The sequence below is a fragment of the Psammomys obesus genome, unplaced genomic scaffold (assembly GCF_907164565.1).
Source record: "Psammomys obesus unplaced genomic scaffold, mPsaObe1.curated_primary_1811, whole genome shotgun sequence".
Taxonomy (NCBI): Eukaryota; Metazoa; Chordata; class Mammalia; order Rodentia; family Muridae; genus Psammomys; species Psammomys obesus.
The window spans coordinates 1,777,697-1,804,618 of record NW_026590859.1 but is presented as its reverse complement, the minus strand read 5'-3'; the positions used below and the strand labels follow the sequence as shown (position 1 = coordinate 1,804,618).

The 26,922-nt window shown below is 53.0% G+C and overlaps 1 protein-coding gene across 3 annotated transcripts; it reads right to left on the bottom strand.

Annotated features, from left to right (window-relative positions):
* Positions 1–245: 245 nt before the first annotated feature.
* Camk1g (calcium/calmodulin dependent protein kinase IG) lies at positions 246–26,381 on the bottom strand. Of its 3 annotated transcripts, XM_055609264.1 has the most exons (16): positions 26,372–26,381; positions 26,048–26,088; positions 24,217–24,373; positions 24,088–24,124; positions 16,413–16,533; positions 14,314–14,442; positions 10,983–11,057; positions 9,953–10,091; positions 9,287–9,410; positions 7,652–7,727; positions 6,317–6,429; positions 5,547–5,625; positions 4,037–4,124; positions 3,385–3,809; positions 2,705–2,820; positions 246–2,598 (listed from the first exon to the last, which is right to left on the bottom strand). In XM_055609264.1, exons 5-15 carry the CDS (start codon positions 16,502–16,504, stop codon positions 2,730–2,732), a joined length of 1,431 nt encoding a protein of 476 aa, XP_055465239.1. In that variant the 5' UTR covers positions 16,505–16,533; positions 24,088–24,124; positions 24,217–24,373; positions 26,048–26,088; positions 26,372–26,381; the 3' UTR covers positions 246–2,598; positions 2,705–2,729. The 3 variants fall into 3 exon arrangements, with proteins under 3 accessions (XP_055465239.1, XP_055465238.1, XP_055465237.1); XM_055609263.1 differs by lacking the exon at positions 24,088–24,124; XM_055609262.1 differs by lacking the exons at positions 24,088–24,124; positions 24,217–24,373; positions 26,048–26,088; positions 26,372–26,381 and adding an exon at positions 23,364–23,586.
* Positions 26,382–26,922: the final 541 nt, after the last annotated feature.

Here is a 26,922-nt window from a genome sequence, read left to right as displayed (position 1 = left end):
CTGGCAACCTCAGTCTTATTTTCAGCTTTGCTTCCTGTCCACTTTTCCTTCTGTGGGGCTTCCACTCCCTGCTCCCTTCACGCCAGGAGGGTGCTGCCTCCCTTCCTGCTGCTATCTTCCTGCTGCTGCCACCTCTTCCCAAGTTGCCATCCCAGGCCACTCAATGCCCACAGGAGGCTGTCTCCATGTTAACTTGAAAAGAAGTCCGAGCAGTTGGTGTGCACAGCTGAAAGGAGCCAAAAAGGGTGTCTGAACTTGTCATTGTATAGTCTCCCACGTTTGTGTGAAGGGCTATGTCTTAGTCAGTGCTCTGTGGCTGTGAAGAAACACCATGACCAACACAGCTCTTGGCACACAACTTTAATCCCAGCACTAGAGAGGCAGAGACAGGCAGAGATCTGTGAGCTGAGGCCAGCCTGGCCTAGACAGCCATTTCCAGGGCAGTCAAGACCACACAAAGAAAAGAAAGAACAAAGGAAGGAAGGAAAGAGAGAGGAAAGAAAAAGAAAAAGCAAGCAAGCATGTAAATGGGTCTGGTTTACAGTTTTAGAGAGAGACACTGAGCCTGGCTTAGGCTTTTGAACCTCAAAGCCCACCCCTAGTAACACATCCTCCAGCAAGCCATACCTACCTAGCAAGGCCACCTCTCCTAATCCTTTCAAATAGTGCTACACCCTAAGCGTTCAAACATATGAGGCGATGTGGGCCAGTCTCGCTCAAACCACCACACTGAGCCTTGTGTTCACTTGAGTTCACTGAGCCGGGATATTGACCTCTGAAGCAGAACTGTGCTTCAGCAACAAGCAGCTGAGCTGTAGCGTAGCTTCCTTGAGGCATCCCTGTGGCTTCAAAGCAGCCAGGATGCAATGTGGGCGTCCACACAGCTTAGGGAGGAGCTGCTTGCCTGGCAGCCCTCTTCAAGGCAACCGGACTCCAAGGGGAGTCCAGCAACTATCAACGGCTGAGTCAGATCCACACCCTTCTCTGCTCCCAACATTTATTATTTAGAGGAAAAATAAACATTAAATGGCTGCATAACAGCCAGCTCCTGATGTTAACACCATGTTAACAGAAATTTGTTCTGTGAACATCTCTTAGCCAATCACCCCTGGGGAGAATTGGGTTATTTTACCTGTTCCAGAGGTAGGACAAGGCTAGAAACTGTTTTGTGTAAAAGGACTGTGCGTGCTGATATGGAATGTCACAAACATTAGTGTGCTAGCCATGGTTTGGGCCTTATGCCCGGTCCTTTCTCCTCTGCCCCCATTTTCTCTCCCATCTTATTTCTTCTTTCCCTCCTTTTCCACTTTTCTCTTTTCCTCCTCCTTTGTGATACGGTCTCACTCACTGTGTTTATAGCAAAGACTGGCCTTGAACTCACACCCCTCCTGTCTCAGCCTTCCAAGTGCTAAGACTCTAGGTGTGTGCCATCAAGCCTGGCTTAGATTAATGTCCTTCTCATTATCGACCATCTGTGTTGTTCTGAGCAGGGTGTCTGGCATGCCACACACACTGTCCGTGGTATAAGTGGCAGACAAGTGAGGAAAACAAGGCACAACCACCCGCAGTATCAGTGTGGTAGGTGAAGGCAGAGCCTCGTTCGTGTTCTGCGCCATTAACAGGGCAGGAGTACCAGCATTCACAGAACCTCTCCAGAGGCCGACATGACTGGGTGGGTCACATATCCAGGCTCTCGGCTCCCGATATATATTGGCTGCACCAAGCCCTGGCTGCCCAGATGTGCCCAGCTGTCCATGAGCAGCTTCTGATGAAAACAGAACGAGTGACGCCTCATAGAGAAAAATATTTCCATTTTATCTGAGTACAAGGTGGAGCTTGAAGCTTGAGGAAGTGAGGGCAAAACACAGAGAGACAGACAATGCACCTGGCTTTCAGAGGACAGGGGGCCTGAGGCAGGAGACCTGGCTGACACGAAAACAACTCTGCAAATCCTTAATCAAGGGTATGTGAGGTGTGTGGCTGGGAGAAGTGCTCAGAGTCCATCATCTCCATTCCACCATGGAGGAGGGGGAATTGCTGTGAGGCAGAGGTGGGGCGAGCTTTGGCGTGTTTGGGGTCTCAGTGCGGTGGGAAGCGAACCTCGGAGGGAAGCTTTAGAGTTGTGAGTGCTCCCAGGCCTCAGGGGAGCAGCCTGACAGTCATGCGAACAGGCAGGTACTATGATAATGAGGCCCATTTGGCCATGAGGCCAGAGAGGTGGGCACGAGTGTGCAGAGCAAGGAGTCGGAGTTAGACTCCATATGGCTTTGCTGAGGAACGTGGCACAGCCTGGCCAGCCCATAAAGCTTTCACAACAAACAGCACGGACCCGGGTGAGCACTATGGATCCGGCACACGGCCACACACATAGGGGATGTGGGGAATGGAATGGGCAGGCTGGGAGACGTGGAGGCTGAGATGCCACTCATCCTGCCAGTGGCCTCAGGGAACATCCAGGCTCCGGACTCCTCTGAGCGTCCTGCGAGTGTCCGCCCCAGGCCGCAACAGCCAGACTGCTTCAGGCCAGCCCTGCTCTGTGGCTCTTCCCCCTCTGCAGAGCAGGTGCTTAGAGAGGCAGAGGAGAGCCAGGCATGTCTCCTGGAAAGGGAAGCACTCAGTGACAGTGGGCTCTGAGCCCCTCCTTTAGCCCCTCTAGACACCAGGCCCCCTGTTCCCCGTCTCAGCCCCCAGCCTCAGAGCCTACCTGAAAACTGCAGGCGCTCCCGGGATCACATAAGGAGACACACCCCAGTCTGCCCCGCCCGGCAGTGGGAGCTGCCACTGGCTTTCACTGGTACCATGACTTCAGACTTGAAGTTCCTGGAAAGAGGACCCAGTAGAGTTCTTGAACTATTTGAGGCAAGAGGAAAACGGGGTGTCCTCCACACCCATGGTGTCTGCCCAGCCATCCTTTTCTGAGGTTCTGGTGGCAAAGACCCTGCTGAAAAGACCTCCAGGGTGCCCCTTCTTTCTTCCTGTCCCAACCAGGGAAGCCCTGGTAACTCGGGGAACCTAACACTAGTACTTATCCACACACTTTTCTCTTTTCGGTACTTAAGACTCAATGTACCCTGCATGTGAGGCAGGTGCTTAGCTATAGGGATGAAGCCCAACCTGCCACGTCTGCCTCCACCCGACCTCTATAATGCTCTAGTGAGGCTCTATAGACGAGCAAACTTCAAGCTTCAAACTTCAAACTTCAAGGTGAGGCATGGCTAGCAACAGTTTCTCTGGCTGGTGGCAGAAATTTCCCTTGCCTGGGCCCAGAGTTCCTTTGGGCTGCCTAATAACGGGCCTGGCCTTCCTGTTGTGTCCTTCAGCAGGCTGTTCCCGCCCTCCTGAAGTAGGTGAGCAGGCTCAGGCCACCTGCCTGAGACTACGTACTGTTTTTTGTTGGCCTTTCTGAAGAGGGTGGGCTCGGAGCAATAGGAAGACTTCCCCTTGTTCCCGATATTTAGACAGCTGGAGCAGCAGCCGCAGGGCCCAGTGGCCAGGGGCCCCTGCTGCATGGGTACCAGGCTACTGCTGATGCGCAGAGAGCCGTTGACCAGGCAGTTGAGCGAGCGGCCTCCAGGAGCGGAAGGCCGGGAGCTGTGTGGGCAGGGCAGTCGGGTCAGTGCAGGAAGGGGCGTGCCTGGGTCCAGGATGGGGGCTTCTGTGATGGTGCTGTCATGGGAGCCGTGTCTGGAGACTTCAGGGGCTGGGGACACAGGCGGCCTGTTCTCCACCTCTTGGCGGACACTGGGGCTGTGCAGGTTCATATGTAGTTTCCTCATGTGATGCACCACTGCGGCCGCGTTGAAGGCTTGCTGCGGAGGCAGGGGACTGTCTGGGTCTTCTCTTGCAGAGGCTGCTGGGTTCCCACTTTCTCACCCATGGGGCCTCTGGAAACCAGCCTGCCCACTTCCCAGTCCACAGAGAGTGCCGGGTACTGCTGCTGCTTGGGAGAGGGATTCCTGGGAAACCCGTCCACCAGCCCCAGATAGTCCAGCCTCCCAGGGCCCGGGACAGCACACTCAGACTCCGCCCAGCTCACCCTCCACTTGCTCTTGGCAAAGTTCTTCTGAATCTGGAGGCTGACAGATGGGTAGATGTCCCGGTGCAGGGCCGTGTTCCCGTCAATCCTAGGATGTAGGAGGGGAGTTGGCTACCAGGCGGCCCTGACACTCAGTCGGAGTTGGACAGGGCTCTGTGCATGCAGGGCTATGTTCAGTTGGTAAGATGTCCCAGGAGAAGGTGGCTCCAGCAGAAAAGGACTCCTATATCTCCCTGGGCAGGTCACAGGGGCTTATGCTTCGGCATAAGCTTTTAGAACAGGGTCGGCAAACTGTGGTGTTGGGGACTAGTCTGCCTAGCCTGCGTTTTGAAAGCAAGAGTTTGCTGGGTGCAGCTATGAGCATCAACGGCTGTTTTTCATGGCTGTTTATGCTTGACTTAGCAGTGGTGATTGACACCGATGTTCAACTGTTCATTACCTGTTACTTTACAGAACATTTATAAGCTCAGAATCTCAGGGCACCATGTTGCTGCTCCCTCTGGCCATCACCCTTGGTCAGAATAAGTCCATGTGGGTCTCTCCTCCCCAAGACCGCTTCATGCAGGTCACCCCTCACTCCTCTCTCTGTCCTCTTAGTCACCTGTCTCTAAGCATTCCTCAGACACACAACACATGCATGGTACTGGTGCAACCATCAGGGGACTGAAGAAGTGAGAGAGATGAGGCTCTGGCCGCCAGGAGCCTCTGCTTTAGCTGTGTGGTATTTCATGTCACGGGCTAGAGAAATTCATGGTGAGCTGGGTGATTCCAAGGAGAGATGGAAGGCCTGTGTGGACTAAGAACTCAGGGCTGAGTTCAGAGCAGGGGTCTGGGCCTAAAGGCGGTGTGGAAGTCAAGAAGAAGGATATTTTCCATATTGACCAATGGCATGTAAAGAAAGCCTGTGGGGAAGGGAGGGGAGCAGGAAGAGCGGTCTGTCTAAATCAGAGATGTTTGGCTAGAATGGTGGGCGCAGGAGGAAAGACAGGATCAGATCAGGAAGTCTGGAGAGGCAAAGGACTCTGTGTTTGCTATGGAAGGGGATGGGAAACTGTAAGTTCTTGAGCAGGGGACAGGGAGTGGCTTGAAAAGACAGTGCCTCAGAAGTCTATTTACCCATCTTATAAAGTCACATGTCACACACACACACCCGTGAACCCACCTAAACACAAATACACACCCACACTCACACTCTACTCTCTAGAACCAGGGCAGGCTGCCTCTTTAGAAACTAGCTCTCAACACGTGGGAATCTGACAGTGAGCCTGAAGACAGGACCCTTGGCCTTTGCCTCTGGAAGTGGTTAGAGCACCTAGCTGGACCCTGCCGGTCACACCGGCCCAGCCCAGCGCTGTGTGATGGCCACCTGGGCCTGAGAACACATGTGTGTTTTCTGAACGCTTCTGTCCTGGCTTCGCGGTCTCATGGCGGCTGGCTCCAGGAGGTCGTGGGAGCTAGCTTGTCTTGGGAACCGAGGGAGGCCACACAGCACACCCCTTTCCTCACTTACCAGGGGTGTCTGAGGGCCTTCTCACAGGTGTACCGTTCATTCGGGTCCTTCTCCAGCAGATGGCAAATAAAGTCCTTGGCTGAGGGGAATAGCAGAGACTCAGCAAAGGACCAGATTCATGACTGGCAGAAATTCACTTCCGGGCTGGTGGGTGGCAGGGAATTCATCTTTAGCTAATCTTCCAAAGAGGCAGTTTTAAGAGTCTTAAATGAAGGAGAGAGAAAAACTCCAAACCACCTAACACCCCACCATAAGCCGCCAGAAGAGTGCTCTAGGCACCCTCGCCCACACTAACAGGGGAACCTTGCCAGGCCCGTCATGCCAATGTGCCTGCATACTGCATGCATTTGCTGGTAAGCACATGGGCTGACATGTGAGTGCTGGCTTCTTCCAGCCCTGACGGCCACTTACCAGGCCCCACAAGCATGCACGATTCACTCTTCATGTACAGCACGCACGCTGCCCTCTCCCACACAAGGGCGTGTTCTGTCCTCTCCCCAGGCTGTGCTGCTGCCTGCAACCCTCCTCTCTGCCAACTTGCCTCTCTCGGACTCTCATCTGACCCCCACTGCCTCCTCCCCCCCTCCCCACGTGCTGTGCCCCCTCCCCCACAGGACAGCAAGGCCAGGGTCCTAGTTTCTAATACTTCACTCTGAACCAGGTACAGAGGCTCTGCCCTCCCTGGCAGCTGCTTCTGTATGAACTCCAAGGGACTGTCGTCTCCATGAAGGCATTTCTCTCGGAACCTCTGCCTTGTCCTTCATACTCACCTGACTCAGAAATATCATCCCAGAATGGAGACTCAAACTCATAGTAGCCCTCTTTGATCTTCTCAAAAAGCTTTGATTCTGTTTCTTCATAGAAAGGGGGATACCCACACAGCCTGTAGGGAGAGAGGAAGGAGGGAGCCTGCTAGCCCGTCCTTCTTCTCTGGACCAGCCTCTCTCTCCCCCAGCCTCCTGATGTACACAGTCAGTCAGCGCGGCTCTCAGACCAGCAGCGTGACTAGGAGGTAGGCCTGCCTGTCCACGGAAAGCACATGAAAGCTGGGGCCCAGAGAGGACTTTCTGGAAGAACCTTTGCAGGGCATCAGCCCACTGAGCCTTCACTTTCGCTGGCTCATGGGTATTCTCTACAAAGCACCCTTAAGGAGAATGAAAAACATCCAAGGGATTAAATCTTTCTTCTTGAGACAGGGTCTCATGTAGCCCAAGTTGGCGTCAAACTTGCTGTGTAGCTAAGGGTGACCCTGAACTTCTGCTTCTCCTGAATACTAGGATTGCACACTGTGCTACCAGCCCCAGGCTGTTCTCTTAAAGGTTTTATTTATATGCTTATGTCTGTCTATGTGTTTCATGTGTGCAGGCATGTACAGAGGCCAGATGACAGCATCAGATCCCCTTGGAGCTGCAGTTACAGGCCTGATGTGGGTCTTTTGGAAGAGCAGCCAGTGCTCTTAACTGCTGAGTTATCTCTCTAGCCCCATTTCTACCCCTTAGTTTTATACTGTGCTAGGATTGAACTCAGGGCTTCGGGCATGCTAGGTGGGCAACTGAGCAACACCCCAGGTCCTAGCTGATGAGCTAAAGATTAAATTAACATAATCCATACTGGGGCAAGTGCTATTTCACTAAGAACAAAGCTGGCTGCTATGGGGGAGGCCTGTTGGGGAGAGTCATGGGAAGGCTAGGAAAGGGAGTGTCTCAGCATGTATGGAAGAGAGGAAAGAGAACCTTCTAGTTCATGATGTTGCCTTGTATGGTGTCACTGGGGTGGGGAAGCTCAGATACAGCACTCTACATGGTTCCTAGGCCTTGATCTTTCATTTTCATGACGGTTCTACAGAGTGGCTGGAACTCATATTTGCACAGAAGGTGGAATGCAGTGCGCGGGGGTAGGGTAGCCTGGGGGAGCTGAAGAGTGAGTGCAGGCTGGGTTCTGTTCATGGCTTGATGAAGAAGCTCATAAGTAATGTGTGTGTGTGTGTGTGTGTGTGTGTGTGTGTGTGTGTGTGTGTGCACATGCATACAGATATGGCTGAGAGGAGAAGGGGTGAGCAGAGCCTGAGCTTCCCCGGAGAATGCACGGAGCCAGGTTTTACTCACAGTATGTATGTGATGACTCCGATGGACCAGCAGTCCACAGCCTTGCTGTAGGGCTTCTGGGCCAGCACTTCTGGAGCTGCAGGAAATAAATAGTAGGTTCAGGGCTAGGGACAAGAGAGGAGTAGAGAATAGGAAAGGGGATGGGAGCAGAGGGTCAAGGCTAGGGCAAGGGAACATCCATGAGACTGAAAATCCCAAAGGCAGGGACTGTCTCTGCAAGGAGACTAACTCTTCCCCAGAGGAGAAAGCTGCTCCTCCACTGATCTGGGAGTTCCCATGAGCTGTCTGAGTCCTCTGTTATCCTAGCCGTCTCCAGCTTTGTTGCTCCCATCAGCCTGTGTACTCTCTGAGAGTAACAACCGTCTGCATGCATATGGAGGAGCCATGGGGCAACAGTCCAGCTTTTGCGGCAGAGCAGGGGTCTTCAGGGTGATCTCTTTCTTCTACTGTGCCAGAAGCCCTGGAAGGCAGAGGCTTCCTACCTTAGTCATCTCAGGAAGCTCCCGGAAGATGGTTGGAACTTCTATCTCTATCTCTCCAGCGCATGAGCTTGAGGGCTCAGTATGGCCATGAGCCATGCCTTCCTCTGACGGGAGAGCCAGTCAGAGAGAGCTGCCTTCTGAGTGTACCTTAGAACTGGATTTAGTATCCACAGAATTGCTCTTCTGTAGGAGTGACTAAACTTCCTGTGGGAGAGAGCGGGCTCTCTCTGGAAGTCTGGGCTCTGCCTCCCACAGGCCCCCCAGGTGATGGCTGGCTAAACCAGGGCATTCTCTTTCCCTTCCTTCTCTCAGGTCCTAGGACTGCTATGACCAAGTGCCATCTCTGGTACATCTCTTTTCAGGAGTTCTGGCAGCTGAATGGGCACAATGCTTAGCTTCCACCACTCCCCTGTGCTTCCTGGACTTCCATGAGGGGCCCATAAGCCCTTGGTCAGGACTTCTCCAGACTTCCACCATTTGGGAGTTCTGGTGTAGGAGGAAAAGATGGGGTGAGTGCTCCACCCTTCAGCTCTCTGCCAATCTCAGGATTGTGATGGCAGGAGAGTCTGCCTAGAGTCTATTGGAAAGACTCGGGCATGCTCTGTAAAGAGCAGGATTAGAGAGGCAGAGGGTCAGCCAAGGGCTCTACCAGACAGCCCCTGGGATGAACACATCCACACCTAGTCACCTTTCTGTCTGAGTTAGAGCACAGCTGTGCTGGTCAACTTAACCCCAGCTAGTGTCATCCGGGAAGAGGGAACTCCAGCTGAGGAGTTATCTCCATCAGTCTGTTCTGTGGGCAGGTTTGTGGGGGCATTTTCTTGATTTAGGATTGATGTGAGATGAGGTGCCCAGCCTATTGGGGGTAGTTCCACCCTTTGGCAGATGGTCCCGGATGGTATAAGAAAGCAGGCTGAGCAAGCCATGGGGAGCAAGCTAGGAAGCAGCATTCCTCCATGGCCTCTGCTTCAGTTCCTATTCTAGTTTCCCTCTTGAGTTCCTGCCCTGACTTCTCTCATGATGGACTGGAAGATGTGAAATGGAATATGCCCCTTCTTCTTTTGGTCATGGCGTTCATCACAGCAACAGAAAGTAAGACAGAACATCAGTGGGTAAACAGACAAATGGCTGCTTCTCCTGCTCCCGGACTCACCCACGTAGCCTGGAGTCCCACAGGCTGTGGACATTACTCCATTCTGCTCCATCTTGGACAGACCAAAGTCGGTGATCATGATCTTGGAGTTCTCCTCAGGGGTGAGGTACAGCAGGTTTTCAGGCTGTGGAAGGAGAAGATGCACAGCATAGAAAGGAACCTTCTCAACAGTGTGCTGTCCTTCTTGATATGGGATTCCTAGGACGCTAAGCCCTGGGCTCCCAAGTCAGAGGCCACACCCCTCCCCCTATTCCTTCCACCCCCCTCCTATCTGTGCCCTTGCTAGTGCCTCCTAGAACTCTGCATCTTGCTTTTGGTCTTGGCTTTGCTCCCTACTCCCTACTACCCTAGACTGAATTTTAAGGGACCAAACCCTTGGCTAACTGTCTCTTATCTCCTAAAGCCTTCTGCAATGCCTGCTGTGGTTTAGACTCTCAGTGCTTGAGTCTGACTGTGGCTGGGTTATTTTGACATCAGGGAAGCATTCGGAAGGTTCACGAAAAGCCGAAGATGTAGCGGAACACTGATCATCTATGCTCAGCATAAGGAACCTTAGGGAAGAAGAAGCCTTAGGAGTCCAGCCAGGTCAACACTCTCATTTGAGAGTTCTGCTCCTCAGTCTTGATGCAGCCTCATGAGGACCATCCAGCATTCCTGCCCCATCACCTTTAGGTCTCTGTGGACGATGCCATTCTCATGGAGGTATTTCACTGCTGACAAAACCTGCTGGATGACCAGGCTAGCATCCTTCTCTGTGTAAACACCACGCTCTAGGATCCGGTCAAAAAGCTCACCTCCAGAAACACTGTGGGCACAAGAATTAGATTCAGGTCAAAGTTGACACACTTCTCTGTAGCCCTGGACTGCAGGCACAGAAAGGCACTCTGAAATGGGATGTGTGTGCAGGGGCACACCCCTGGCTTTGAATACTCCATCTGGTGCCTGAGATGGTATCACTAGGGGTCATTTGGTTGATCTTCTTCTGGAAGTTTCTATTCTAATTAAAATGGCATTGGTCAGAGTACCTGGAAAAGCTAGGAATGCCTTCCTATGGCTATCTTCCCTGCTTACCTGGGACACAGAATTCAGTTAGACATAGTGAAAATGAGATTAATTATGCATCCGTTTACAATAGGACTTCTTTCCCCATCAGGAAAACAGGACTACCTACTGCTGACATTTCAGACAGGGACACACAAGTATTTTAAAACTTTATTGACATGGGATTTTTTGACTTTATTGACTTTGGAGCCAAAGATCAAGTCTGACCTCCGATATCTTTGATGCCATGTTTCTAAACATGTCAATCAGTACTAGAAGATCTGAGTGCTAGAGAACTCACCGCCTCCCATGGAAGACTAGGTTCTCCTTGGCTGTATTCTTAATATTTCTAAACATCATGTTGAAACCTGAAATCCCTGGCTTCACACAAAGCAGGCACAACTCATGGTTGTGACAATGACAGACACAGAGACCGTTCTAGTGAAGAACCAGTCCGGTCTTACAGAAGGATATACCACAGAGCCTGCAGGAATTCAAGTATTTCTCCTTTGAGAAATTTGCTCTTTTTATTGGAATTGGAATCACCTCTGAAGGTGGTTCCTAACTTCATCTAGTGGCCGTTCTCCCCTGGTGCTCTTCCCCCCCCTCTCTGGTGCTCCCCCTCCCCCGCCTCTGTGGGCTGAGGGTCACTTACAGCTGCATGACCAGGTAGTAGTGAGTGGTGCTCTCATAGATGTCCTCCAGGGTCACAATGTTCTCATGCTTGATCCTGGGAAAGGCAAGAATCCCGTGATGGGCACAGGGGTCAGGTGGTGCAAACAGAGAGTGCAGACTCACACTCAAACTTTCTATCAGGTTGTTTGAGTGCAATTGTAAGGACTGGGTCTCAGAGACTCCGGGTGACGAGCCTGGCACAAAGCAGCTGAGAAAGAAAGACCTGCTCTGTGGTCATGGGGTGGTGGGCTTGAGTCCATACTGAGTAACAAGGGGAGAGTGAGTTGAGCTCCAGCGCTCATGTCTTGGCTTCCTGACTGGATGCTGTGGGCCCAGCTGGCGCATGTGTCACTGCTTCTTTTCCACAGTGGAACAGATCCTTGAAGCTGTGAGTCAAACAAGCCTTTTAAGAGTTGTTTCATCAAGTATTTTGTTACAATAACAAGAAAGGCAGTTAACGTAGTAACCGTGAAAAAAGTGTTGAGATATGAAAAAAAGGCAGAATCTGATTTCCTGTGGAATGTCTTAGATGAGTGATTCTCTATCAGGGTATTTGCCCCTTAAAGGACATTTAGCAATTGTTCATGTAACCATCCATCCATGCACCTATCAATCTATCCGTCTGCCTGTCTGTCTATCTATCATCTATTTTTACCTTATATCTATCTTCCAATCATCTATTTATCTCTCTAGTTATTCTTCACATTGTGGTTCTTGGTCTTCTTTCCTTTCCTTCCTCCCTCCCTTCCATACCTCTCTTCCTCCCTCCCTCCCTCCCTCCTTCCCTCCCCCCCCCCCTCCCTCCCTCCCTCCCTCCCTTCCTTCCTTCCTTCCTTCCTTCCTTCCTTCCTCCTTCCTTCTTCCTTCCTTTTGGCAGGGTATTACTATGTAGCTTGGACCCACGCTGGTCTGGAACTCATCATGTAGACTAGATTGTGCAGTCCTCCTTCCTCTGTGTCCCAAGTGCTAAGCTTATTGACCACCATGCCCAACAATACATTTTTAAAGACAAAAAAGCATTTGTGTGTGTGTGCACACATGTGTGACGTGTGTCTGCATGAATCTATGTTCACTATATGCCTGCAGATGTCTGAGGAGGCCAGAGGGTGTTGGGTTCCCTGGAGCTGGAGTTACAGATGCCATGAGTCACCTGGTTTGGGGGCTCGGGACTGAACGTGGGTCCTTAGCAACGGCAGTATGCACTCCTAATTGATGAGCCATCTTTCCAGCCCTCCAGAAACATATTTTTGATTATTGTTGCTAGGGGCTGGGGCTGCCACCGGTGCCTGCAAGGTGGAGGTAGAAAGACTGCTAACTAGCCCACAGTGCACAAGCCAAAATGGTCAGGTCCACTGTTGTGAAGGACTGCCGTTCAGTTAAATAGAAGAATCATGGCAGGCAAGGGGCGTGGCTTTCCTGGTAGCCTCTCTGTGGATGCCGGGGAGGAAGATTGCTTCCAGGAGGGTGTTGTTGAGTTAGACAGGCCTAGGAGTCCCGACTCTGGCAGAGCCTCGCTTTATCCCACTTTCTCAAATCCTCACTTTCAGTGGTTGGTTTCAGACTGAAGAGTGCATCTCTCTCATGTGGCTGTATCAGGATTGAAAGAGAAAGCCGAGGTGGCTCAGGGATAAGGGGCATGATGCACAGCTCTGCTGGCTTGAGGTCCATCCCTAGCACCATGTGGAGGGCCTAGCAGGCCCACGTGCCCACGCTTCGTGTACGTACGCACACACAATAATAATAAATACAGCGAAAAATTTTTAAAAATATTATTTAAAAAGAAAATGCATAGTGTAGTGCTTGGGGAAAGACATAGCTAGTGGTGGCCAAATGGGTTAAGGTACCTTTAAAGCCCAGGGATGCGCTGTGGCCCCTAGGACTCCAGCACCCTCATACGCTGGCAATGCTCACATTAAGTCCCTGCTTATTCGTGCACTGAACTGTGTGTGCTGAACATCTGGGCTGTTATTACAGGGGAGTAAGGAACACCACCATGGGACAGCCCAGGCTCTTCCATGTCCAGAAGAGCAGACTCCATATGTTCCATCCAACTTCCTCCCGTCCCCTTAAAGTCTGTGCTTTTTGTTCTGTCTTCTCAGCATCACTTTCTACTTGGCAGGAACTTGGCTTAGTCCGGATCCTTTTAGATCCCTTCTCTTCAGCACTCTTGTTGATTAACCCCAAACTGGACCATTTCTTTCCTTGAGATGTGAGCATTGCCAGTGTATGAGGGTGCTGGAGTCCAGATCCTGCCTTCATCAAATCCCACCACTCATGGATTTTACCCTGTGTAAATGGCTGTGAGGGTTTTCTAATGGGTCTTCCATCCTCTAGGCTGGTCTCTTTAACACCCTTCCTGCACACCTAAGAGGATGGTTATTTATCTGATTCTGACACCGTGTCTGAAGTCCCTCTGTCACTTCTCCTTGTTCAGAGAATAAAGCCAGCATCCTCGAGCCTGGCAAAAGGACCCTCTGCAAACCTTGCTGCAGTCACATTCTATTCTCACTTGTCTGTCCTCGCTGCTACCCACTCGGAGATGTGGGGACTCTAGGACATTCTCTCCTTATACTTCCCTGATTCTGCATAAAGGTTTGCACAACTCTTGAATTTCCTTTCTGTGCTGCCTCCTTGCTCAGAAAATTCTACTCATTCATCAAAGTCTTTCCTCTTTGGAAACATATCTAATAATTAACACTCATCAGGCAGCTGGGCCAACAGAAACGAACCTATTGCCTCCACACACTGCTTTCTGCTGGACCGCAGCCAGCCAGGTGGGAAGAGGAAGTTATGGGTGCTCCTTCTGGGCAACATGGGTTCCTGGGCAGTGTCTGCCTCATGGAACGGTTCTGGTCACGTGTCTCCTATCACACCTGCCTATGATGTCACACATCACAGCATCCCACAGGCACACTATAAGCGTCTCACTGTGAACACTGGTGGCACATCAGGGCAGCCTCCCGCAGTTCCCAGGCTGAGTGTGGGTTCTCTCTGCAGCCATCCAAGGCTGATTCCCAGTCTCCCGCTGTGTCCTCGGTTATCACTTCTTCCTGCTGTTGGCCATCAGTTGGCTTTTGACTCTCTGATCTAATCACTCTCTGGCCTGCATTTGTGAACCAGTGAGTTCACTAGCCAGCTGGGAAAACAGTTTGTGTGGTCCAGCTGCCTGACTAATCTGACACAATTCAAAGAGCTCAAAGCCTGCAGGTGTGGTCAGCTTGTTTGCTGTCAAGGTAATTTGGGAAGGGCAGGTCAGACTCTCTGAGCTGCACCTGCTCCTCCTCTTCCCATGTTCCCTGAGGCCCACTCACCTTTTCAGCACAGCAATCTCGTTCTCTAGGCTACTGTCCCGGAAGGCTGGTGTCTTCTTGATGCACTTCAGGGCAAAGAGTTTCCCAGTCACTCTTTGCTTCACCAGGAACACCTCTGAGAAAGCTCCTCTGTGGGGAAGAGGCCAAGACAGAAAATGTAGCTGTGGCTGGAAGAGAGCGTGCCAGAAGCCGGGGGGGAGGGGGGGGGGAGGGGAAGTGCAGAAGAGGATGTGTGGTTGGCAACAAGTTTCCGTGTCACCATGAACTTGGGTGAGTGGGGTGCTCACGGCTCACACATGCCAGTGTGCTCTTTCCCTTGTTGAGCTCACGGGGCAGACTTGGGGCCCAGGCGGCTACTGTCCCCTGCTTAACCCCCATGGACTCTGCTTTCTCTGCACGGTAAACCCCATCAAGGCTTGCCACAGCCAACTCACTTGCCATCACTGTGGAGCAGCATGGCCAGCAGGGGCAGCAGTGAGAGAAGACCTCAGGATCAGCTTAATTAGCTTTAAGTTGTGAATTGTTTTATTTTACTCCCTGGGGTCTTGCTTCTTTCAGACTGCTCTCAATTTCCTGGGATCACGTGGTCTTGCCTCAGCTTCCTGAATAGCTGGAACTATGGGTGTGTCCTATTGATGCACTGCTGGTGATCACTGGTTGTGTCCTCAGAAGACAAGGGCACACTACCCTCCCCGCCATTCTAGCAGTCTCTGTGGATTCTGGAGCACTGTGGTTGGAACCCAGCAGGGTCTGACATGCGTCCAGGGTGGAGGGGCCTGGAGATCAGAACACCAGGTAAGTTGGAGTTTGATGGTTCATGTTGGGTTCTTGGCTGTGCCGATCATAGTTGTGCTGTGTTGTTGGGGGACGAGGACAGGAGAGAACCTTGCATGTCCAGGACAGACACATTTTTTCCTACTGTGTTTGACTCTCCAGCGATGGCTGGGAAGCAAAGTGCTAACAATGGGTCTAGGAGGGAGGGTTTGTTTGAGTTCATCCCATCTTTTCTTTATGTTTTAAAAACCAGAGCCACAGAGCTCAGGTGCCCTTGGGTCGGTCCAGGTGTGCACAGTGCAGTGGGTCTGGCCTCCCTGGCCTCTCCTCTCTTTAGTTTAAGGCAGCTTAGCAAATAATTCTGATTCACTTGTGAGCCTTGTCCCCTTTTGCCAGCCGCCACTTTTTAGCCACCCCCATGTTGGCAGGGCCCTCAAGGGAAGGCCAGGGCTCTGACACTGCATCACCTGAGCGCACACAGCTCCCTGCGTGGGGACAGCCTGAGTCTGCTCTCAGTGGTGCCTGGCTGTCTGCGGAAAGCGTGGGCATCTGTCACTGTCTGAGCTCTCGGCCTCTTGGCCACAGCAGAGTGAAGTGATCCTTTGACAGCACTGGTGGGAAAGCTTGCTAGAGGGAGCAGCCTGTGGACTCCTCGCTTGCCCAGGCCCAATTATTCCTGGCTCATTAGCTGACCAGCTGAGGCTCTGAAGAGGCGAAGACTGGTGCTGGCTGCTGGCTGGCGCCCGTCAGAGCCCGTGACCTCCTGGGGATGGGCTGGACTGAGTGGTGAGCATGCCCCAGACACGCAGAGTCAGCCAGGCGTGTGATTGCTGTCGAGGGGAGGCCAGACAGCAGGGGCTCGAGGCTGTAAAGCACTGGCATGAGGAGGAGGGGTGGGAAGGCTAATGGGGGACAGGAAGCCACTACAGAAGCCCCTTCTCTTCGGTCAGAAGTGGACACTGAGGCTGGCTTGACCACATGACAAAGGAGATGAGGAAGCCGAATGGTAGGCCCAGAAAAATTTTTTCAAAGACATTAGATATGGGGACATGCTCCCCCAATTCTTTCCTTCTGTGATCACGTCAAAAATCCTCAAGTTGTCATATATCTGGGAATATGTTAGGGGCCAGTGGGTACAAATCCTGGGAGTATGGGGTGCTGTCTCCTGAGGGCTCCAGTGTATTAAAGTAAGAGGTACCTTTTCTGCTCATGGAACCCCAGGGCCATAGACTTCTGCTCAGGTCTCTGAGTGTAACTGACAGATTGCAGAAGCTGATCCCCACAGCAGGCAGCCCAGCTCTCCACCATCCAGCCCCAGGACTTACGAGCCCAGCACTTCCATGAAGATGAAGGTTTTCCTGATGTTGGTAGTCTGTTTCTTCCAGGAGCTGCACTCCTCCTCCTCCTTTCTCCCCATCCCCTCCAGAGTTGACGCTGCCTGGGAAGCTTTGTGGGAGGGAGGGAAGACAAGGTCTGATCAGAGTGTTTCCCAAATAAGACAGAACAGGTTGCAAAAGGATCTCAAACACCCAGCTCATGATGTAATGGCCAGAAGGACATACTGGGAGCAGAACCTGGAACACGGCAAAAATGAGAGCGTTCTCCCACGTGCTTTCTAAAATTGCTAGAGCGAAGTCACTGACTGGCTGCTGTGTGTGCTGGCTGGGTGCGACCGGGAGGAGGCCCCACAGCAATCTGTGCATTAGTGAAAGGTGCGCATTAGTGAGGGTGCATGGCACACAGGTTAACGCCTAGCGCTTGGGCATGAGAACTCCCTGTGTTTACTCAGACTCTGCAGTCAGCCTGGCTCCTTCCCTGATCTTCCTCCCACCTGCAGCAGCTTCTCTGGAGGGGCAGTGTTCCCCCTGCCACCCCCACAGCACGCACACGGATGTTCGCTAGCTTCTGAACGGAAGCACGTCCTGACTTTGCATCGGAGCTTTGGGGCTGCCTGTGTTTGTGAAGCACCTGTGCTGGTCCGGGGGTGCGTGTGTGATGGTGGACGAGTCGAACCATGGCCCTCCTTCCTGGGGTGGCCAGGCAGAGGAAGCAGGCAATATGCCGGCCAGCAAACTTCCACGTAGATGGCTAAGTGACGAGAGATGAGGTGGGTGGTGGGGACCAGCAAGGGTGGTGCATTCAGCTGAGGCCAATGGAGGCACTGCGAGCAGGTTGGCTATACGCTGAGACGTGAAGCTGGTCAAGAGGTCAAACAAGCAAAAACTGCACAGAGCTGCTTCACTGGAGGAAAAAAAAGCATGAGGGCCCCAAGGCCAGGAAGTCAGGACAGCAGTGTGCATGCTCCTGTCACTCTGAGAGTGACAGCAACCAGGCCAGTTCTGCCGGCCCTACCCCTCCCACCTGACCCTGACGGAGAAGTGGAAGAAGAGGTCCAGTGGTTACTCCGGTTAGGCTCTGGGCCCACTCTAAATAAAAAGCAAATGCCCATAAAGTCTCCGAGGCCATTCAGAAGGCCGTGGAGATGGCGCAGGCAGTAAAGTCCTTTCTTCTCTTGCAAGTGTGAGGACCCAGGTGTGATCTCTAGGAAAAGCTGAACAGACTAGCACCTGCTTGTAACCCCAGCACTGAGGAGGTGGAGACAGGCTTGGTTGGGCTCACTGCTGAGCCAGCCTAGTCTACTCAGCTCTAGGTCTGAAAAAAACAACACAACACAAACAACCCGAAGCCTCTGCGAAATGGCAGCTGAGGTTGTTCTCGGGCCTCGAACGCTCACGTGTGTTCACATGTGCGCACATATATGTGCACCAAATGCCGTGGGTCTGCAACTCTGTGTCAGATGAACAGCTCAGGTTTGGGGCTGGGTTTGAAGCCTCTCTCTGCTCATCACTCTGTATTTACCTCTTGGACGTTGTGGGGCTCTAAGGAGTAGGAACAGGGTGCCAGCTTTTGCTGGATGCCCTTTGCAGAGTATGAACTCAAAATCCTTCAGGATCCTTGGTTTGGGGGTGCCCACCCAGCAGGCAGCCGAAGAGGCAAGGGGAGCTCTGTCGCTGAGCTTCTCCATGGCAGCATGCCAGTCTTGTGGCTGGACTAGTCTCCAGGGACAGTTTCCTATTGGGTAACACCCGATGGATGGCAGGCTTGCAGAAGGCAGGCCCAGCGTAAAGGGGTGCGTGTCTGAAGGTTCACATTAGACGGGATTGGTTTGCACGCCTCCCCTTTGGTTTTCCCTTCCACAGAACAGGTCTGGAGCTTGCTCCAGGTGAGGGGCTAATGAAGAGCCTGGGCACGGAGGCCTCAGCTGTGCACATTACTCTCCCTCCAGGAGCCATGGGAAATGGCTGCCCGCTCTGCAGCAGGCTTCCAGGTCTCATTAGCTGGTCTGTGCTCAAAGTTCCTTCCTTCCCATCGCTCCTAAATAGCTTTAAAAACAGTATTCTTAGCTGAGGCGAAGCCGTAGAAAACATCTCTCCCTCCCACTGCTCCTCCCATACGCGGAGTCCTAACAGCTCAGCTTCATCATCTGTGTGGAGCGCTCAGCTGCCCAGATCTGGACCCCACAGCCTCAGTGATTGCGCTCCCACCATCCATGACATCACGCAGACCACCTGGGGAGGGGCCTAGGCCCAGGTGGGGTGCTCACAGGTGGGAGAGGGGCTGCCCACACTTCAGCCGGGTCACGCTGCTTTCTGCTCCAGCCTCCCCTGCCTCCTCTCCCCTGAATTCTGGTTCTTTCACAAGAAGGGGAAAATTCAGAGACACCCTGAGCTCAAGTATTATGTGCTTTGCTTCCAAGGTGCTCTGCCCGACACTACTGCCCATAAGAATGGCCATGGGGTTTAGCGCCCAGGAGCAGTGCCCACACTTCCACGCAGGCCTTCCATAGGCATGTTGGCATGTGTACCTGGTTCATGCCCTGCACTCGTCAACAAAGTGAGATTGCTGTCCTTACAACAGTCTGTACCAAAGACTCCTGGCAAAGAAAACAGCCATGTTCATAGAAGACCATCTGATCATAAAGGAAACAGTCTTTCAGTGAGCACTTATTAAGTACCTCATGTTTACCTAGTACTGAACAGATATTTCCATGATACAAGCCTCGGCCTATAGATGCTGCAGTCTACTTGGAAAGAATGAATGCAGGTCCGCGTCTTCGTCACCACACAGGTGAAGTGCTAGGCAATATGTCTAAGGGGCAAGCATTCTCAGTGTGCAGTGCCCGTTACTGGGCCTGGTGTACACAAGAGGTCCAGCTAGCCTGAGCCCCTGGAGATTGGTCAAGGATGGCTTCAGAGGGGAGGTAGGCTTAAGAAGGTGTGGAGGGCAAAGGCTTGCATTCTTTGAACTGCTCCGAGCCTGCGCAGAAGGTGGCAGCCCAACTGAAGCCCTTGATTTGAAGTTCTGTTGAAGCGCTGTGGGAGGGAGGCAGAATGGCAACAGAAAGCAGGTTGCCTTGCTCGGTGTCACTGTCCCGGCATCAGGCGTAGACTAATGGGACCTGAGTCCAGCCCTTGGTCAGCGGAACCTCTGTGGGACATTATGCCGGAACCAGGCCTCTTCTCCAGCCCCTCTCCTGCAATGACACTCTGTCTCGGGGGTCCTCCATAGAGACGAAGACAGTCTTGCTGTTGTAGCTTTGGTCTGGTCTTCCTAGCCTCTTGGGATCTTTTCAGCAAGGGAGGGGACAAAGTGGGATAGTTCTTCCTAGAGGAAATGCCAGATAACTACAGCCCTGTCTTGTTTGAGCCCTTGCTGTGCTCCTGAGATGGGTGTTCTGACCCGTGTTGGCAGCCAGCATGGATAGTGAAGAGATGTGCTAAGAGATGCTTGGGCCATGAGCCCAGCAGGCAGAAGGCCTCTTCATGGTGCCCCATAGGCCTCACTGTCTGTTCCCAGCTCCATTTGGCCTGGGCCCATACTATCCCCAGACAGAACTAGTGAGGATGAGGTGTGTCTGCTTCCTGCCCTCACTAAGCCTGCATGTGCCGGGCCACATCATGACCCCACTTCCTGGGTCCTCTCTGACCTTTCCCTCTACTCCCTTGCTCCACAAGGCCCCCTGTCATCAATTCAGGACCATTTATGGAGCTGATGTTACCCCACTAGAGTCTTGATGGCATCAATCCACACCCCTTCCCTCCACCCCCCCACAGTGCAGGGGTGACATGGTGCCTCTAAGGTGGCCTAGACACACCAGAAGGCTGAGGACAAGGCCTGAAAATCTTTGGAGTACCATCTCTGTGTTTCTAAATGCACAGATAAGGGCTCTCAGTTCTACCCATAGGGGAGACACTGGTGTGTTTCAGCACTCTTGCCTGGGGCTTCTCAGCAAGGAGGTACCTCTCAGGTGAATCAGGGTACCCCAAGATTTGTTTTACTTTTCTGGTGCTGGGGATCGCGTCCTTCCAGAGCTTCCCACACTAAGCAGGCTTTCCACCCCAGAACTCTACCCCCAGGCTTCCTATGGCTTCCTTGTCCTCCTCTCCCAGGATTGTTGGGAGCATGGCACTGTGGGCCTGGGGTGCTGAGAGGGTGGTTATCAGGTGTGTCATCTGTAATAAGAATATGTGCCCTGCCTCCAAGCAGGGGCATACACAACCACGGAGCCACGGACGCATCAGACTACGTGGTCCAGAGGGTGAAAACTGGGAGGCTTTCCTGACAATTTCCTAAATTCTGCCCTGAAGCAGACTCTGTATCATCCTCTGGCATGCAGAGAACGGCTGGAGGACACACCGAAAGCCCCCATTGTGGTTTGGCACTCTGCCTGTGCAGCAAGGCAGATATCTATACACCTGTGAAGCCTGACCTGTGTCCTCAGTCCCGAAGCCTGATTTGTGGCTGTGTGTCCTGAGAGGGGCTCCCTGTAAAGAGATAGCTTTGCTGCACTGAGGCGGCCTGGAGAGTCTCGCTCCACGTCGGCCCCTGAAGAGCTCTGGGACTGTAGAGACTCATGCTTACTGCAGTCTGCCCTGGCAGTCCCCACATGTCCTTGATGAAATGCTCTCTTAATACCCATTAGCAACAGAGGCCTGAGTCTGCTCAGAGCATGCCCTGGCTCCTGCAGGCAAGGCCTTCCCTGATGCAGCTTTTACTCTGTCTTTTTGAGGAATCCATGAAGTTCCCAGCAGCCACTGTCATCCATCAGTCTTCTGGTGACACCTGTGCAGCTGGCACAGTTCTGTCCAGCTCACGGGTTCCAACCCACTGGCCTGTCAGCAGGTAGGACCCCAGAGCAACACCAAGGCCCACTGCGGTCATCCCCAACCCCACTGCCAGCTCCATATGCTGCTCTCTGCTCACAAACACCTGAAGACGGCTTTCGGCTGCCCTGCAGTGTGTGGCAGATGAAAACCCACACTTCCACATTTAAGCTCAACCAGATCACCCCTGCTGCTTGACAAGTTGCCTGAAGATTAGGCTTGCACATCTCAGAGCAGAAGCAAGGGCCCTTCCCACAGCTCGCCCTGGTGGCCGAGAGGCTAGGACACAGGGGACGGCCAGGGCTCAGTCTTAACCTCACTGGTCTCCTCAGTTTCGTTGTCTGGAGAATGGGAACAGCTATCACCCAGCACTCTGTGAGGTCAAACGCAACAAAGGGCACGTGCAGCTTCTCAGCACCACACGGCATGCCTGCAGTATGGTGCACGAGCCCAACACCGGGCGTGGGAGAAGGGCAGGCGAGGGCCGTGGTGTTTGACCTGCTGGCAACCTCCCAGCAGGGCGGGGCCCACGGGAGTTGTGGAGCTGCTGCCCCTGAGCCATTGCTGCTTCCTAGGCCCTGGGGTTCTGGGGTTCTAGAAGGCAGACCACTTTCCTCTAGCATGACCCCAGGTGCAACCACCATACCTCACAGTTTTCAGCTGAGAAGTCAGGCTTCTCTGACAGGGAGGAAAACAAGCCCGGGTGTGCTTCTCCACAGGGCATGCTTTGTCCTGAGGAGTTGACGACCTTGTCATCTGTGTCACACACTGATGGCATGCCTCACACTCTTGTGTGAGCTGACTCCTCTGTGCACAATCAGACACTTGGCTGGGGCTCATCCATACTGGAGACGTGCAGAGGTCAGACAGGCTGAACTCAGGGTGCTGCGCGAAGGTGCTTGAGCTCTGCTACTCGGGCAGGCTGTGCAGCCTCCCCCAGCCTCCCCCACTTTCTGGCTGGCCGCCACTTTGTCCCAGCCCCCTTGCTGTTGGCCATGGCCGTTTGCCTGCAGTTGTAGCAGCCACAGCCTTCCCTCAGACATCACTGCTCCTCCCCTCATTCATGCCACAGCTCATTCACTCCCTGGCTCTGGCAGGCTGCTGCAGCTGGGTGCCGTCACTCGTCACTCACACGCACTCCCTCCGTGTGGCAATTTATTTCTGGCTGGGTGTGCGTGTGTGAGGGGGGAGAGGGAACAGAGAAGAGCACTGCTTTTAGAGAGGGAAGCCTTTTCTCTTTCCTTCTACCTAGAATTGCTCCCAGGCCTTGTTCAGACTGAGCCCCCGGACAGGGCAGCACCAGGAACATTGCAGGCAGGCTCCCTGTTGTGGACTCCCTGCCACGTTACACCATTTCATAGCTGAGCTACTGACAGATAACGGTATCCAGGAGAAATGGCCTGATTCACACAAATAGAACGTGGCCATGTTGGGGTTCCAGTGTCCTTGTCAGTGTGCACAGGACCTGTTGCCTCTTTTCTGGAGGTGGCCAATGGGATGTCACTTATCTCTTGCCTCCTCCTTAGATACTACCCTGCTGCAGAGCACCTGACTTGTCCCTGGGAGACACAGGGCTTCAGTGATCTGAGAGGGCTGAGCCTCGTGTAGAGCTCAAATCCTCATCGTTGGCGAGCTGCTGAGCTGCATCTATTGCCTGAGCTGCTCCTGGCTCCAGCTTAACCCTTTGCTTCCTCAGACCTCAGGCTTTCCCCAAAGTTTCCCTCATCTTTCTAAACAGTATTCTTATACACACACACACACACACACACACAACAACAACAACAACAACAACAACAACACGAAAAGGACTGGGGTTCAAATACTACGGAGACACAGGATGCCAGTGGCGGCTGGCTCTAGAGCAGGAATCACCTTAGGTCCCTGAGAACCAGTGAGCCCATCTACACACTAAGCGGGGGACCGCCCAGCCCACCGCAGGGTGAGCTAAAAGCCCGCGAACAGCTGTAAGCTACGGCAGTGTCATCAGCTATTACCAAGCACTCTGTGCTCCGCTCTGTTTTGATCTGGGTCTCATCTTTGGCCCTCGTTTAGCTCAGGTCCACAGAAATGATGACCCCGGGGGTCTGTGATGTGAAAGAGTTCTCTCCTTACCCGAGATGGAAGCTGCTTGACCCTCTTGACCCGACTCAGAGATGTTCCTCATGATCAGTTTTCTGTTTCCAGACAGAAGGCTGGCCAGGCTCACGCTGCAGGCACCCTCCACTAGTCTCAGGGTTAATGCTGTGCGTCAAACTTACGTGGAGAGAGGGGGCTAGGCTGTCGAGGGTAGGTGGTGAATCCAAACCTACTCTGAGCACTCCACAGAGCCACCCTGGGGAAGTTTAAAGCAGACTGAGCCCCTGGGGAAGGCGAACGGACTGGCTTATGACTGACAGCTCTAACTGTGTCCGGCATTTTAATGCAGCAGCCTCCGCCCTGGGGTGGGCAGCTGAGCCTGCAGGGACCCCGCTGTAGAGCCTCAGGCCACCCCTGCCCCCAGGATGAGGAACAGCCACAGGCTATCTGTCATGGCCTCTGAACCCCCAAGCTCCATATCCTCATCAAGGATGCTGGTGTGGGCGGGGTGAGCATTCTCCTTTGATAGCTGGGCTAGGTCCCAGAGGTAAAGGAACTAGGGGTGAGCTGGAGGAGGGGGCTCCCATCCCCATCCCCAGCCAGCAGCTCACTGAACTGGGCACGGTGCTCCCTATCCCTGTCCCTGCCCACAAGTACAGAAGGTTCCCCTGGGCCAGCCCGGAGGAATGATCGGATGGCTCCCCCAGGAAGCACCTACCAGGCCCCCACAGACTTCTCTTTCCTGTCCCCTACAACTTACCCTTGAGACCACAGGAGCCAGGAGAGATTGACAGGGGCTGGAAGGAAGTGAGTGTTCAGACCCAGTCTCCCTCGGTGCCAACCAGATAACCTCCCCAAAGCCCCAAGAAGAAGAAGCAGGCTGTCTTACCCAGGGACTCACGGAAAGGTGCTCCAGTCAGCAGTCTCGGCCAGCAATCCTGCTCCTACAGGTCTGGGAGTGTTAGCTGCCCCAGTGCTTCAACAATAAACCCAATTAAAGGGGAGGAATGCAGGGGTTTTCTTTCCCAGGACTGTAACCAGGCAGCCTTAAAGGGGAGTAAAAAGTAGCTAGAGTGGCTTGTATCTCTGCTCGCTTTCCTGGGCTCCGCTCTTCCTCCCTCCCAGCAAAATGCATTAAAAAAAATTGCTCAGAAGAAACCCTTTGATGCCCGAGTGGCTGCTTACACACTGTGCATTTGTAGGTAGCGTTGTGTGAAATTCTGTCTACATTGATGTGCGTAAGAACAGAAAGCAGAAATGTGAGATCAGGTTGTGCGTTTCCCCTGGAGTGTAAACAGGAAAGAAGAGAGGCTGCGTGGGATTGCCTGACTCAGTTTCCACTTCATACAGTAGTTACTGCATTACGTGGTCTAAAACCCTCTTTCCTCAGCCGCAATGATATCTATGTCTGCTGAGAAGACGTAGATTCTGTCTCCATTAACCTATCATTTTCTTTCTTGAGGAGGGAGAGAAGCCCCGGCTTGGCTGGCTCTGTCCTCATCCCTGATGCCGCTCCTCTCCTCTGAACCCTCAACCCCCACTCTGCCCCCAGTCCTAACTCACAAGACCCCGAGAGACCACCAGTCTCCTGGAAAAGCTCTGTTTCCTCCGGTCCTTCATCTTCATCTCTCTGCCCGCAGCAGGATTCTTCCCCCCCCCCCCCCCAAGGTTCCTGAGGCCTCTGTCTTTTCCTTCTCTGGTCTCTCAATGCTGCCCACTCCTGGGTCCTGTAAGCGCCTTCATGAGGACCCCTCACTGTGGCCAAGTGCTAGCTACCTTCAACCTCACTTTTCTCCTGGAGTTTTCCTAGAGACGTTAGCAGCTATGACTACTTCTCAGTGCTCTTCAGAACACTTCCGAGCTGCCCACAAATCCCATCAGGCCCTCGACACTTTCACGTGTTCTTCTGAATTAGCTTTTAACCCGTCCCTTTTATTTTGTGTCAGTTGTGGTCTTGGAAAAAATAACATTTCCACAGGTCCATAATAGAAGCTGTAGTAAAAGACATCACCCTCGGCCTGTGGGGTGGTTGCTTTTGTTAGTTCCTGAGCATGCCTGTGGTGTGTGCTCTTGTGGAGGCAAACAGAGCATGTGTGTGACTCCTTGTTATGCCTACCGATGTCTCCTCTTTAGTCTGCTTCCTGTCTCTGTGGTGAACACCATTACCAAAAGCAACCCGCGGAGGAAAGGGGCTATTTGGATTATACAGTCCTGGTTACAGTCCATCGCTGAGGGAAGGAAAGCTGGGAACCTGAGCAAGAGCTGAAGCAGAGACCTGGAGGGGTGCTGCTCACTGGCTGGCCCCCTGCCTTCTCAGCCTGCTTTCTTATACACCCCAGGACCACCTGGGCGCCAACCCCGGGTGACTCCCCTCTCAGTGGGCTGGGCCTGCATCTATCATTACTCAGGACAGTGCCCTCCAGACATGCCCATAGGGCAGTCTGCTGGAGGCAGTGCCTTAGCTGAGATTCCTTCTCCCCAGTTACTCAAGTTTTTGTCAAGCTGAAGAAAGGCAACCAGTGTAAAGTGCATTTCTACAATATTTCCCCAGACTGTCCTATTCTGTGTCTTGTTTTCTTCTCTGTCCTGGGCATTTGGGGGTTAGGGACAGGACAGGCCCTCCCGAGATGCTGGCAGGAGGCAGGAGAAGCAGGCTGGCTCCCTAAGTCTTCCGTGGACTGGATGTATGGCCTTGGTCAAGCGAATCTCTTCTGCCTCACCTTTCCTATGAGTCCTGTGGGACAATCACCGGCCTTGCTTCCTGCAATCATGGGGTGAAGGTAGAGAGAAGCACGGGGCAGTGCCCGGTCAGTTCTTAGCACGGCAGCTGTGAGCAGTCTCTGGGCTCCAGTCTGAGCACTTAGGCCCTGAGCCAAGTCCCTGTGTTGAGACCTGCTCACAGTGTGGCCCTGCTCAGGGCCTTTGAGTAGGGCCCTGAGGACAGAGCCCCCATGAGTGGGTCAGTGCCCCTCAAAGGCAGCTCGGGGAGTTTCCTGCCCTTCCACTTGTGGGGGCACTTCTATGAATCAAAAGTGATTTCTCACCCTGTGCCGAGTCAGCTGGTGTCTTTCTGTTGTTTACATGCCACCGAGTTTATAGTATGGCACCTGTAACAGACTAAGACACATTCCCATTCAAGTTTCCAATCGTCTTAGAATTCTCTTAATAAAAAAAAAAAAACCCGTTTCACCTCAAAATTTGCTTACAGAATAAAATCTGGGGCTCCTTAGCCAGTGCTGAAGGAGGCATTCTAAGATCCAGCTTAAAATAGGCACTGAACCACTAAATGTAAATTAAGCATCCCTAGCACCCCTGACCCTGGCAAATCAAACACATCCACCCTGGAAACCCCTCCTCTGCCCAGGGTCTCACACGAAATAAACACACGTGGTCTCTTACTTCCACACCGGCTGAGCCTCATTTTTTTCTGGGAAAGAATAGCTGCTGGACACCCAAACTTGGCTGCCAATCATGCAGCTACCTGCCCCCCCACCCCGAGTTTCTGGACCAAGGCTTGTTTGCCTGATGGCCACCCATGGACTGCTGGCTGCAGCAAGCTTCTGCCATTCACCGATGTGGGCACTGCCTCGGCTGC

Excerpts from the sequence above, each read along its gene's own strand:
- Camk1g (XM_055609262.1), bottom strand. The coding sequence starts at position 23,415 with ATGAGGAACATCTCTGAGTCGGGTCAAGAGGGTCAAGCAGCTTCCATC. Across the intron at positions 11,058-14,313 it reads GAGATTGCTGTGCTGAAAAG|GATCAAGCATGAGAACATTG; the intron begins GTGAGTGGGCCT and ends TGCCTTTCCCAG. Across the intron at positions 3,810-4,036 it reads TTGCCAAGAGCAAGTGGAGG|CAAGCCTTCAACGCGGCCGC; the intron begins GTGAGCTGGGCG and ends CTGCCTCCGCAG.